The sequence below is a fragment of the Ambystoma mexicanum genome, chromosome 8 (assembly GCF_040938575.1).
Source record: "Ambystoma mexicanum isolate Mex_15411 chromosome 8, UKY_AmexF1_1, whole genome shotgun sequence".
In the NCBI taxonomy this organism is placed as follows: Eukaryota; Metazoa; Chordata; class Amphibia; order Caudata; family Ambystomatidae; genus Ambystoma; species Ambystoma mexicanum.
The window spans coordinates 164669381-164684216 of record NC_090929.1 but is presented as its reverse complement, the minus strand read 5'-3'; the positions used below and the strand labels follow the sequence as shown (position 1 = coordinate 164684216).

Below are 14836 nucleotides of genomic sequence, written 5' to 3'. Positions count from 1 at the left end.
GAGAAATGTGATGAAGTGAATGTGTGGCAAAGTGAATGCTGCAGAATTAAAGACATACATCCAGTCTCAGAAGGTAATGTAGCATCGTTAAAGGGATGTGGTTTGCTGCACCATCAGTAGGGGATACCTGAATCCCGCCTTATCATTATTTCTTCATTTTTACATCACTATTTAAAAGGACATCACTCAGAGGTCGTCAGTCAAAGAGCCCTGCAAGGCTTTCATCAAAACATGATTTGGCAAAGGGCCTCATCCTGGTGGGGATGTCAAGTCTCAATGGAACTGAACACTGAATGCTGCTTCCACTGGGCAGGTGCGTTGCCGGCTAATCTGGACCTGTCTACTGCTGTGGCGGAAATGGATCAGCCGTTCACTGCATGCATGCCACAGCTCAAGTCTTGAGATGATCACATGCGCAGCACAGGGATTGTTCCCAAACGGAATTTGATTGGTTTTTCCAAACGCAGGGAAAATGGGCACAATCTTTCGAAACCATCTCATTTTAGAGGAGCATCTGTGCCTTGTAGAACAGAGTCTTTCCATGCGAGAGCCTACACCACCTGAAGGGTTCCGTGGCGATGCACCGAACACATTTCAAAATGGAGAAAAGGATAATGACAAAACAGACCACGGCCAGTGGATATCCCTCTTTGTGGTCAGCTGACCAAGCAACCAGCAAAGTTACAAAGAGGAGGGACAGAAAGCAAGATGAACAGTAAGGGTAAGACTGGGGGTGCAAGCAGAGGTGGGGTTCCACATAAGTCCTAGATGCACCATTTGCCTGGTGGCCAGCTAGCAGGAGGCCAGAGAGTGGAGCTGACAGTGGTCCACACATGGGACAGTGGAGCTGACAGGTGGTGGATGTCCGAAGCAGACGGACCCAAAGAGACATTCGAGAGCAAGCAGACCTTGCGAGGTATTCAATGCTCTGAACATTCTATGGGCGAGGGGAGACCTGACCGAGGGAGACCAGACCATGCTGATGCCAAGGGAACCAAATAAGGAGGGGCCCTGTTGCTCAGTTTTGTATGAGCGAAACCATAGAGCCAGCGGATTAATGATCAAAACGATACTGCGGGACATCGGGCTACCGCACAGGAGAGGCCAGTAGCCAAAAAGCAGACCAGAAAGAGGGCATGTTAAGGCAAGAGGCCTCAGCAACAAAATGATCGAAGCGAGACTGCAGGACAGTGGGCTACCGCACAGGAGAGGCCAGTGGCCAAAAAACAGACCAGAAAGAGGGCATGTGAAGGCGAGAGGCCTCAGTGACAAAATGACCAAAGCGAGACTGCGGGACAGTGGGCTACCGCACAGGAGAGGCCAGTGGCCAAAAAACAGACCAGAAAGAGGGCATGTGAAGGCGAGAGGCCTCAGTGACAAAATGACCAAAGCGAGACTGCAGGACAGCGGGTTACCGCACAGGAGCGGCCAGTAGCCAAAAAGCAGACCAGAAGGAGGGCATGTGAAGGCGAGAGGCCTCAGCAACACTTTTCAATCGCAATCAGGGTTGAGCGTGGCGACCAAGCCATGGAAACATTGAACTACTCCACTCATAGAGAGAGGGATAGAGACAGACAGAGAGACAGACAGAGACAAAGAGAGGGAGAGGGAGAAAGAGAGAGAGAGAGAGAGAGAGAGAGGGAGAAAGAGAGACGACAGAGAGTACAAGAGGGACACACACAAAGAGGAAAAGCGAAAGACAAATAAAGAGAGAGCAAGTGAGTGAGAGAGAGAGAGCAGTACGAAAAATAAATCAATGAATTCTAGGAAACAGTCCATTTCTAAAGTGTAACGCAAACAATGGCAGGAAATCACGTGATGACTGCATTATGGGAAAGACGAAGAGGACGACTGTATTCCAGTCGCAGGGATTTTTATTTTTTTATTTTTATTTCAACCTCTTTCGGCCAAAGGCTTTCTGGTGGATCAGGTTGAACAAGCGTTGCCAAACACTACATTTTAGACATAAACAGAAAAGTGATGAATGGGGAAGGGTACATACATGTAGAATAATAAACGAGGAAAATAAAGTTTTAAAACCAAAACGAGTGAAAGAAAAGTAGTATGATTTCCTGTATTTCATAAGGGGGCATGTTTAGGGACTTCTATGATGATCAGCACACTGGCCAGCAATTTAGTGGGCCTGGACTTTACCCATCACTTCAGTGGCACTGCAAATTGACCCTCTGCTCCTCATTCCATGGGGCAATCAGATCTGGATTGGCTAATGCTATTTTCATTTCCAAGTGCTCCTTCTTCGTTCAGCCATAAGCATGTGGGTGATTCCCTCTTGACATCCTACAATGACAAAGACACTGGGCCTCATCACGAGTTGGGCAGTAGCCCTTAAATGCTGCAGTAACGCTATCACCGCCGCATTTAAGGGCTGGCCCGAGTATGAGTTGGGCCCTAAATGGGCTGTTTTAACTCCAGCTTTTTGCTGGAGGTGAAAATCCCATTTAGCGTTCTGTTTTCGTCGCAATTACTGCCGGCTTAATTAGCATGCAGTATTTGCCCCAAAAATGCCCCATGGGTCCAAAGACACAATGGGGAATGGGGATTTACTATTAACGCCCAACCCGTGATTCGGCGCTAATAACGCCGGACTGGGTGGCGCTAACGCAATTACAGTTGGGCGGTATTACTGCCAGGATACCGCCCAACTGTCTGGTGGCCATTCATTTGCCTTCGTTCTTCATACTGTTCTAAAGTAATGGGCCTTAATTAGGCTGGGGTATTTTATCATGAGGCCATGCAGGTTTTCTTCGTGCGCGCATATTCACATTTGCAATTAGTACATTTCTCTTGCCAACAATTAGCCCAGATACCTGAGGGTTAGATGAGCTATATAAATAAATAAATAAATAAATAAATACATACATAAATACATAAATACATAAATACATTCCAAATTTCAACTTTCACACATCTATGAGCATTTTGGCACCTTTTAGAATCAAATAGATTCTCTTGTTGACTTGATGATTGCGCTATTAATTTCAACGTAGGGTTTGCTACGAGAGGACTTCGTGATTATCCTGCTTGCAGAGACTACAACACCCCCAGCTCAATCTATTTCAAGTGCACACAGTCTAAGGTTTTGGCAATGTCAGCTGCCCTCTTGGATGTGTTTTACTGCAGTCCATGATTTAAGCCCTTCAGCAGACGCTCGCGCTCCAGCATGCAAGCGACAGAGGCATTGCTGCTTCCCAGCTCTGCTTGATTCTTTGGGGCCCCAGCTCTTCTAGTTCCGGAACCATTGTGCGTGAGAGCATGGCTTGCACATGGTGTCTCTGTTCCACCGGATTGTAACACCATCATTGCTTTGATCAAGGTACACCTTGGTCGCTCAGGTGTTGGGTGCGTCATATAGGTTCATGCTGTACATCAAGCCTAGTTCTCCATATCCAGGGCTCAGTCTGCTTAAAACCCAGTCTCTGCTGAATGGTTGCTGCTGGCACAAAAGCGGTGCCTTTACCATTAATACCCAGACCCCGTCCTTCACCAAACCTAATAACTGTCCGTGGGAGGGGTCCCTAGCCCGAGGGTAAGGGAGTCGCTAGGGAATTCAGGGGCTTAATGCAGGGAAGACGAGCTTTGGCGCCCTCCTCTTGGACAGCAGTGTTTCAGGGTTTCAGATTGCTCATCCCATAGGGGCAGGGGACCTGTGTTGGTCATTGCCCAAACTCAGGCAATTTCCCTATCACTTGTGTTTGGGCATGAGCCTCATTCCCCTTGGGAGACTCCTGCCCAGTTCTGTTCCATCTCCCTACAGGCCTGAAATGTGTTCACAGGGGTTATGAGGTGGTAGCATGCTACGGTTGGTAATGGACGCGGGGGATCTTTCCTGTACTTCCTCCGGGGCCTAAGTCATGGTGCAGGTGGTGGCACTCACCCTCAGTGTCACCCCCGCCACATCATCCAGCCTACTGCACGCGCCTTCATCACACAGAACGAATTCACGTAGGTAACAGAAGCCTGCCTGAACATGCGGCAGCAGGTTTAAAGCTGGTTAAACTGTGTTTTATGATCACATTAGAATTTAGCTCCAGATTATTGTTCGTTTTCTATCATCTCAAATTCCATAAACGCACCATGAATTTAATGTCTAGCTTGCTACCAACAGGAGTTAATAACTAAATACTTTAACTGCAATGAGTATTATTATTATTATTATTATTATTATTATTATTATTATTATTATTATTATTGGGGTATTTATTGAGCCCAGACCTAGCGCCATGAAACAAAGGGGCGCTTTACAATCATAGGTCAAAGAACAAGTTTATAGAGCAGAGAAACAAGGGAGTGGGAATTTTTAGGGTAATCCTTTAACTGTAAAGGCCTGATTCATGGAATTGTTTGCACTGTGCAAAGTGACTTTGCACTTCAAAAATGCACGCTGCACTGCTCCGGGAATCAGGGTGTTTGTTGTCAGTGAAAAGTCACTTTACATCAGTGAAAAGTCACTTTGCACAGCGCAAAAAAATCCATGAATTAGGCACCCATTGGCCCTCATTAGGACCCTGGCGGAAAGGGGTTTACGCCGGCGTAAAGCATGGCGTACCTTTCCGCCAGACTACGAGTTCCCGTAGCGCCATGGTGATTTTTTCGCCTGCTTTTTGCAGGCGGAAAAATCCATGGCGCTACGGGACTTGTTGTTAATTACGCCACCGTAATTTACGGTGGCGTAATTAACACCTTCCCCACTCCCATTATACCCTATGGGGCAAAAATGGGAATGGGGAAGGGTAAATGGGGATTGGGGACTTACCGCCCCGCCAAGGTCGGAATGGGGCGGTAAGTCCGCCAACCCCCATGGCGGAGTTGGCAGCTTTGCGCCATGGACCATGGTGCAAATTGCACCATGGTCCTCCGCCAGGGTCGTAATGAGGGCCATTGTCTTTTGTGTGCTGTGGCTATCAGCACCAGGCAGAAATAAAGTGCACGCTTTGGGGAAAACGTTCCCCCCATGCTAATTTAACCTGCTATGTCTAACACTGGGCCTGAAGCCCCCACGGGAATGTACAAACCTCTTTTTGAACCTTTATAAAATCGTCATTGAGGTGCACATTATGTACACTTCTGGGGTAAGGACCCCCCCCAATACTGAATAAAGGTGTGACTTGAAGCAGGGATTGTTTTTTTTCTTACAGAAACACAGGGAACTGACTCAGGCCCACAGTGTTTAAGCTACAGGTGCCCGATGGCGTCCAAAATGGCTGCTTCATCCACAAACAAACGGTGGAAAAAGTGAGGGCAACACACGTAGGCAGATTGAGTCTAAAACTAGCATATTCGCGAGCCGGTATAGATTTTCCGACAAATTAATGTGACTACCCGTGTCCAAAGGATGTGTAGTCAACCGCGTGGTTACTTTACAACTCTGCTGAACTGGTGTTGTGTAGAGGAGTCCTGCTACAGCAAGTCACGGTTTAACCTCAAGACTAATCAGTTATGGTTGCCATCAGCACCAGCCCAAGCTGCAACCTTGCCGCTGGTGTATGGTTGTCAGATGGGGCTGAAAGAAGGGAACAGCTGAGTGGCACCACTTCCTTAGGAGACGTTCTGTTTATTCCCCCTCGCATTCTCAATCCCAGCCCCCCTTGCTGCGCCTGCTCTTTGCTCCTCAGCAATGGAACTCGTTTTTTGCTCTTCTTCTCCCACTTTCGCTGTCTTGCGCTCCTGCCTGAAAGCGTACTATCCATCGTCCTCAGCCTAGTAATGTTGTCAATGTTTATTTACAATGTCACTATTTTGTACCGTTTCTCCAGCTGTCACGTACAGCACTTTCTCTACAAAATAAATGCAAATACCAAATACGAATTCAAATTATCCCATAATGGCTAACATGCTCAGAGAAAAAAACTTGCCCGCAAGTATTGAATATCCTGATACATTAAGAGGGTAATTCAAAGAATAAATGTGTGCCGAAATTACTGGCGCAAGCTGGCGCAACTGTGAAAAAGCCCACGTTGCCTAAACCAGGTGTTGGCAATCATCACTGCGCGCCCCTCAGTCCGCAGGCACATATACATGCCCAGAACACCCACAGAAAGTCAGGCCGTGGTCCAGGACTTCTACAGGGTGGCACACTTCCCCAAAGTGCTTGGTGCCATAGATTGCACCCATGTGGCCCTACGTCCACCTAGAGCCACTGAGCACATCTATCGAAACCGCAAGCACTGGCATTCCATCAACGTGCAGGTGGTATGCGATGCCAAGGGAATCATCACCTCTGTCTATGCAAACTATCCTGGGTCTACCATTGACAGTTTCATATACAGAATGTCCGCCCTGAGCCGGGCCCTGGAAGCTGGGAAGCATGGTGACACATGGCTCCTAGGTGAGTACAAATGCCTGTGCACATGCATACATGTCACACACAGACAAATACACAAACCCAACTAATGACAACCATTATCACCTTACCAGGGGACAGTGCCTACCCTCTGAGCACCTACATATTGACGCCCATACCGAACACCCCCACCCCCCCCAGGTAAGATACAACGCAGCCCATATTGCAGCCAGGGCCATGGTGGAGCGCCCATTCGGAGTGCTCAAGTCACTCTTTCGCTCCCTTGACCGCTCTGGTGGACAGCTACTATATGCACCCCCAGTAGTGTGCAGGATCATTGTGGCAGCATATGTCCAACCACACGCACGGCCGCTGCGCATGGGAGGGGAAAGGGCATGTGGCGAGACAGCCCGTACCCAGCTTGTGGCCACATTTTTCACCTAAACTCCAACCCCTGCGGAGTGCACACAGGCCTGGCACATACCAGGTCACAATCGATGAGGAGAAAGGGACAGTTATCTGTCACAACCTTACCACCCTCAGAATGTGTACACGGAAGTGCCACATTGTGTGCATCCCTAGCTAATTAAACACAACCAAACCCATGTGACCAAAGGGAACACATGCAAGGTGCTGCCCCCCCCCTGCTAAACAGGGCATGAAAGTACTGGTATGCCACCCAAACCCTCCCAACACCCCTGAACCCCGTCTGCCACACCATACCATGGTATGCAACGGCAAAACATCAAACCATATGCACAGCACATGACACAATAGTCATGAAGTGCCACGTGAGAAATGTAAATAGGCAGCAGACAATTATACCTGACATGAAATCTGAAGAAATGACTGACCAAAACCTCACACCCTGAAAACTGTGGCACAAATGCATGCCACCAATGGTGCAACCAACAAAAGTCAGAATACCTGTTGCCATGCACATTGTACAATTGCAAATTGGCATATAAAACACTGCTCACTGGACAGCACAGTGAGTGTGCATTGCACTGGTAAAAACCCTTCAGCATCATTTGAAAAAAATGGCATTCAACCAAATAGTACCCTGTCATGCACGTACACGATCAATGACTCAGGAGTGAACATGGATTGTCGTGACACAGCATGCGTGAGAAGGCAATCTGGGTGCACGCATGTGCATGGTGTCACTGGAGTCGGGGGGGGGGTGTTGCCTAAGTATATTTGTCAGTAGGGACATGTGTTGAATACATGCATGTGAAATAAAGTGAGTGCCAGTGTCCCGTACACAGCCCATGTGAACATAGCACTCAAGGACCCCCTGGTGTGTTAAACCACACCCATCCCCTGACACTTCAAAATAAAGCACAACATTGCATCAGCCATTGACCAGCAGAACATATCATTTACATAGTACCCCACATCGACAATGGCAGGTAGTGACCCATTACTGAATCATAGAAATTCATAATACGACCTACACACAAAGTTCATTAAAGCACATCAATGAGGGAGTGAACAAGGGAGAAGAACAGTAAATTCCTACATGTCCTTCAAATGGTCCACAATGTGATAATGAACTGTAAAATCAAAGTACACATTACAAGTGCCTGGAACAATAAGGGAGAATCTAGGGAGGGAATGTTGGATGACAAAACTAGCATCAACATTCCTATGCCTGACAGCAATAGTCGCAGTGCAGGAGTCACATAAGGAGGTGAGTGAGGGAAGAGGTTAGGAGAGTAACAAAACAAGTGACAAAATGTGGTAGGTCGATAAAGAATCAAGATAGTGCTGGGCAGGGAGAGAAGAAAAACAGAAGGGAAATGGGGGAACAGCCGACCTGTAATCAGTGGTGGAGGGACAAATGATAAAAGTAACTTGCAAAATTATACTAAAACATTTGAAGGTGGGGTGTGGAAGGACGGAGGCAGAAGGGCCAATGTCTGCAAAAAACAAGCGCCTACTATCACCATGGCTAATGGCAATTGGGGTAGTGGTGGAAAATGACAGCCAGAGTACAAGGAGGAGGGTAAAGGGTGGTGGAGAGGGAGAGGGAGGAGAGAAGGGAGGAGGGGGCCAAGCTCAAAATGCATAATGGGGAAGACGGGGAAAGAAAGCACACACAAGGGCAGAGGGAAACCAGACGGTGCAGATGAGTAGGGGATGTGATGATGAAGGGGGGGAGACAGAGGGACACTGACAGGGGCAGGGAAAACAGTGGGGCAATCAAGTGACTCAGAAGGCTGGTGGACAGGTCTAGACAGGGCCTCCTTTGTGGGCTTTTGGTAGTGGTGGCAGGCTCAAGCATCCTGGTTGGCCGGATTGTCACAAGGGCCAAGTGCAACCAGTGGGAGGGGGGAGCAGGTCCAGGACACAAACAGGACAATCAAATAAAGAACAATGCAGTCATACCTCAAATGGCACATCAAAACACCAGCCAGGGCTGCAGGATGGCCAAAGTGGTGCTAGCAAGGAATGGGTGGTTTTTGAAATGTGTGGTGACATGGGTAACTCAGCGTGCAGCCTTCATGTGGCATATCAAATCACTGGTGGGAAACTGTCCCAATTCAACATTTGCAGCACATGGACCCCTCCCACCATCAGTGTGTCGTACACAGCCAAAGGGTGCATGGTACCACCTATGGCAGGAAGTGCATTAACATAGACAGTCAATACATAACAAACATCTCAAGCAACATGATGAAATGCACAGTCAGCATAATACTCACCAAAGTGAAGTGCAGATATGCATTGGAGAAAACATCTGAATACTCACTAGGGGTGTACACACAACTAGAACTGCAGGCTGGCCACAGAAATGACGGAAGCCCAATGCCCATGTGTGATATGCTGTTACACCGAGCCATCCTTGCGAGCCCATGGAAAGGGGAAGCAGGAGTAGCATATCTGTCAGGACCCCAAGCAAAACACATACACAAAATAAGCCTGAATGGGCCCAGCTGGAACACACAGTGGATGCCTTCCGATGCCACAAAGCACCACACTGTCACATGTATGCACAATAGACAAAAGAAAAATGAAAACATAAAATAAAATCTGCAGAAAATACAAATAAAATCAAATAATCAATTGAAAAGAAATGAAATGAGTAATTAAAAAAATAAAATAAAAATAATTAAAAAAAATAAAGACAAATAAAAAATATATTTCTAAAAAATAATTTAAAAAAAGATAAATCATTGTAAAAGAACAACAAAATAAAGTAAGAATAAAAAAAATCAATTGAAAAATGAAAATAAAAAAACATACTTACCCAAAACCATACAATTTGGATGAAAAATCAAAAATATTTGCATTAAAAAAAACTGCTGGAAAAATAATAAAATAATTGCAGGAAAATAAATCTAAAATGGCCATATATGACCCGGGGGTTGGGGGGCACCGAGGAGGGGGGAGGTACAGGGTGCACCTCAACACCCACATTTGTAGATGTTGAGATTTAAAAAAAAAACTCACTGGGCTCAGCGCCTGCACGGCCCGACCTATGTGAAAGATAGGTTGTCATCGGCACCCTCTGGATGGAAATCAGAGATGGACGTGACGTAGCTGACTCACCACGCCTAGCTGCACCTTGCCCCTCAAAGGCAGCAAGCATACGGGTCTGGTAAGCCTGAGCCTGGCTGGCAATGAGACTGAGGTCAGCATGCATTACCTCACATGTCACACGTGCTTCCTCCTGCAAGGACTGATGTGTGAGACGGAGTTCTGCCTGCACGGCCTCACATGACATACAGAGTGACTCCCGGCTTGCATGGAGTTCAGCTGAGATGGTTCTTTCAAGCTGTACCATCCTGTCTTCTGTCCGCCTACTCTCATCCATCATTAGGTCAGCCAGAGTAGATCGGAGGGCTTGGTGTTCCACCCTCAGGGCCTCACGATGTGCCTTTGCTTGAGCATTAAGTGCCTGACGCAGAGCTACCATTTCAGCCTGGCGCGCCCTGTCAGACGCCGCCATGCCCAGCCTGAATGAGCGGCACATGGACTGCGTAGCCCGCTGGCTGCTGGAGCACCATTTGCCTGTAACGCTCACCTGGTTCCCACGGAGGCGCGGCGTTGAAGGCGCAGAACTCTGAAGATGGACAGGAAGGGCCCCTCTATTCTGGCTTCCCTGGCTCGTTGGATACCCTGCTGTGCGTGAAAAGGGAGTATTACCAACTGTGGAACAATGCTCAAGCCTCCCACTCCCTTCCAACCCTCCACGATACCTCCTCCACGATTCCCCGTGAAGCCTCACCTTAGGGTTTGGAAGGATGAGCTCTCCATCCTGCTTCTGATGCAGGGGCGTGTTGAAACCCAGTTACTTCACTGGACTGAGGATTGATGGGAGTTCAGGTAAGCTTGACTGTTCAGGTAAGGCGCTGTAAAAGTTCTGTTCAAAAGTTCAAGCTTAATAATGATGTCCGTTGTCTAATTGCAGCAAGCGCTAATGCTTAGGTCTTTTTCCCCTTAGGGGCCGGGGTGCGGAGTGCCGGAGATATGGCGCCGACCCGAAGTGAAACAGTTCTGGATGAGCGCTCAGGTAATGTCTTTGCATTCGCTCATTCAATGTCTTTGTCTTTTTTCCACATAGGGGCCGGGGTCCGGAGATGCCAGGAAGCGGCAGGACCCGAAATGCAATGGGAATAATCCAACAGGTAAGACTTAAAGGAAACTGAGCTTTCCTTATTCCTTTTCTCCCTCTCACCTTTGTTCTTGTCTTTTTTCCTCTAGGCGCCGGGGCGTAGCTGAATCCGGAAGATCGCTGCTGAAGATGGAAGCGCCTGGCAAAGGTGAGTAAAATGCAGCGCTGCAGCGATCGAAATGAAATGCCTTTAAAATGATGTCTTCCTTTTCAGGGCCGTTGGAGAAATGACTCCGGGATGCAGATTTAGCAGGTAAGGGCTTTTCTTCTCCTATTCTCTTCCTTTCTCCCCTTGCAGGTGTTCCAGGGTGCTGGCAGGCGTGGCTGAAGTCAGGATGCAGGAGCTGACACGGTGAGCGTCCAGCTGCTAGGTGCAGAACAACGCGAAGCATGTGTGGCTGTTCGGGTGGGGTTTAAATAGCCTTGGAAGAAGTTCCTGGTATGTATCCTTCCACCAATCAGGTATGTATCCTTCCCCGACCACACCCGGGTGGTGAAGTAGTCCTACAGGTTAAGTAGTCCCATTCAGGCCTCAAGAGGGCCTGGATGAAGCAGCAAGGTCTGCATCAGGTAAGTGTGCACCCAAGCACTTAAACACATATCCTCTTCTATGAGCCTGGCGCCTAAGGCGTCAGGACTGGGGTCCGCTATGAGCCTAGCGCCTAAGGCGCCAGGACTGAGTCCAAAGGGCCCCGACTTGGGCCCGCTGAGACTTCCCTGGGGAAAATGATGTCTGCCTCTGGGGTTGCTGGGCCCGGCCTGGCTCCTTAGAGGTAGGCATCATGACAGTACCCCCCCTCAAGGCCCCTCCCAAGGTCTTTTCCTCCGGGGGTTTTGGTTTGTGCGGGAATCTTCGATGGAATCTTTGAATTAATCGTGGTGCGTGAACATAGTTACTGGGTTCCCAAGATCTTTCCTGAGGTCCATATCCTTTCCAATCAACAAGATAGAAGAGTTTCGACTTAACTATCTTGGAATCTAAAATGTCTTTCACTTCGAATTCTAATTCTCCATCAATTTGGACAGGGCCTGGGGGCTCAGACAGTCTGGTTCCAGGTTGTACTGGTTTTAGAAGAGATGCGTGAAAAACGGGATGAATCCGCATGTTGGATGGTAAATCGAGTTTAAAGGCCACTGGGTTGATAATAGCTTTGATGGGATAAGGCCCAATGAATCTGGGATTAAAAGTTCGCTGACCCTTGAGGGGTAGATGTTTAGTTGCTAGCCATACCTGATCTCCTACTTGGTAAGGAGGAGTTTTACTTCGGTGCAAATCAGCGTTTTCTTTATACTTTTTCTTGGCTTGCTGTAAGTGGGTTGTAGCTTCTTTGAAGGCTTGGGTTATTGTGGAATGTAGGTGATTTACTGCAGGCATCTCCAGGGTCAGAGGTGGATCTAGGTCAGAGGTCCGAGGATGGTGACCATACAGGGTATAAAAAGGAGTCTGTCCGGTTCCAGAATGCACTGAATTGTTGTATGCATATTCTGCAATCCAAAGGATGTCCTTCCAATTCAACTCGGATTGGTGTAACATGCACCGCAGATATTGCTCGAGAGTCTGATTCGTTCTCTCGGTTTGTCCGTCGGTCTGGGGGTGGTGGCTGGTGGATAACCGCACGTCTATTTGTACTAGTTGGCAACATTTCTTCCAAAAGTGGGAGATAAATTGACTTCCACGGTCTGAGACTAATATGGAAGGGAAACCATGTAACCGCACTATATTTTCCATAAATTCCTTGGCCAAGGTGGAAGCTGATGGCAATCCTTTTAAAGGGATAAAATGGGCCATTTTGTAGAATAGATCCACTATTACGAGAATCGTGTTGTAACCACCACAAGGAGGCAGTTCAGTTATAAAGTCCATTGACAAGGTGTGCCAAGGTGCTGGTGGAATGTCCAAAGGTTGAAGTAGGCCGGCTGGCCTTTTCTTTTGACTCTTATTTTGGGCACAGATTCCGCAAGACAACACAAATGACTTTATGTCTTTTCTCCAAGAAGGCCACCAGAAGTGGCGTTTGATCTTTTCTTCTGTTTTCGCGATACCGGGGTGTCCTTCCATTAATGATTCATGATGACGGGTAATGACAAGTTCCTGCAATTCTTTACTTGGCAGAAATAACCGCTCTTGGAAGTAGGGTAAATCATCCTTAACGGTGTAGTGAGGACCCTTTTGACTCCATTCCAGTAAGGCAGAAGAGTCAAAAAGCTGTTTTACTTGAGCTTGGATGTCCTCAATGGTTTGCAATGAAGTCAAGCCCAGAATTCTTTGTTCCGGTATGATTGGCACAGGTTCGAAACTCGAATTGGGTTCTTCCATGCCTATCCGGGATAAGGCATCTGCCTTACCATTCTTGCAGCCAGGGCGAAAGGTAATTACAAAATCAAATTCCGCAAAGAATAAAGCCCATCAGAGTTGTCGCGAAGATTGAGCTTTGGCCGTCTTTAAATAGTGCAAATTTCTGTGGTCCGTAATTACGGTGATGTTGTGTCTTGCACCGAGAAGATAGTGACGCCAAGCCTTGAAAGCTGATTTAATAGCCAGTAGTTCTTTGTCGGTAATTGCGTAATTGAGTTCAGGTGGAGAGAATTTTCTGGACCAAAAGGCTACAGGGTGTAGTTGGTTAGTTTATGGGTCTCTTTGCGACAGGACAGCTCCCATGGCCGAACTGGATGCATCGGTTTCCACGATATAAGGGAGATCTGGGCGCGGGTGCTTCAATACAGGTGCAGAGGTGAATTTGGTTTTCAGGTCCTGAAAGGCTTGTTCAGCCTCAAGAGTCCATTCAAAGCGTTTATTTTTCTTTAGGAGAGCTGTGATGGGTTGAACAGTTCGAGAAAATTCCGGGATGAACCTTCGATAGAAATTGGCAAAGCCAAGCATGCTTTGCACTCCCTTCACAGAGCTAGGAGATGGCCATTTGAGAATGGCATCCACTTTCCGCGAGTCCATTCGGATTCCTTGAGGTGTCAGGATGAATCCGAGAAACTCCACTTCTGTGGTATGAAAAACGCATTTTTCGAGCTTGGCAAATAATTTGTGCTGGCGCAATTTCTCAAGAACTGCCCTAACATGGTTTCTGTGATCAGATTCTGAGGAGGAATACACCAGGATGTCGTCAATATAAACGATGACACAAACATCGATAAGTTCCCGAAGGGCATTACTTGATATTCGAAGAGCCCAAATTTGGTGCGGAATGTAGTCTTCCACTCGTCGCCCTCTTTTATACGTACCAGGTGGTAAGCTCCTCGGAGATCTAGCTTGGTGTACACACAAGCATCTTTTACTTGGTCGATAAGCTCAGGTATCAGGGGCAAAGGGTAACGATTCTTAATCGTTATCTGATTTAGGGCGCGGTAGTCAATACAGGCCCTAAGGTCTCCTTCCTTTTTAGGTACGAAGAACAAAGCGGAAGAGACTGGTGACTTTGATGGGCGAATGAAACCATTGGCCAGGTATTGATCCAAATAATGGCACAAATGCAGGTTCTCAGGTTCAGTAAGAGCATAAATCCTACTACAAGGTAGTTGTGCATTGGGTACCAAGTCGATTTGGCAATCGTAAGATCGATGGGGAGGTAAGGTGTTAGCCTGCTCTTTCTGAAAAACGTCTTGGAATTCTTGGTATTCAGATGGTAGTTGTACAGGGGTGGAAGTTACAGAGGCTAGACCCATAGCTGGATTCCTTGGGTAACAGGTTGGTTCACAATCAGGAAAAGTTATCTTCTTTGCTCGCCAGTCTATTCTCGGATTATGTGTTTCTAACCAAGGGATTCCAAGAAGTACTTGAAATTGTGGGGCCTTGATCACATCAAACACGATTGCTTCCCGATGTCCGTCCTGACCCACCAGAGTGATTTCAACTGTGGAATGCGTTACAGGCCCTGAGGCTATTTCGGTTCCATCAACTGTAG

At 47.5% G+C, this 14836-nt stretch overlaps 1 protein-coding gene across 1 annotated transcript in view; it reads right to left on the bottom strand.

Moving 5' to 3' along the window:
• Positions 1-10256, bottom strand: part of LOC138471465 (xenotropic and polytropic retrovirus receptor 1 homolog) — a 245232-nt gene extending 234976 nt beyond the window's left edge. Inside the window, exon 1 of the mRNA XM_069609088.1 lies at positions 10112-10256. Coding sequence (XP_069465189.1) covers positions 10112-10256 — 145 coding nt within the window. The remainder of the gene's footprint in view (positions 1-10111) is intronic.
• Between the last annotated feature and the right edge of the window lie 4580 nt (positions 10257-14836).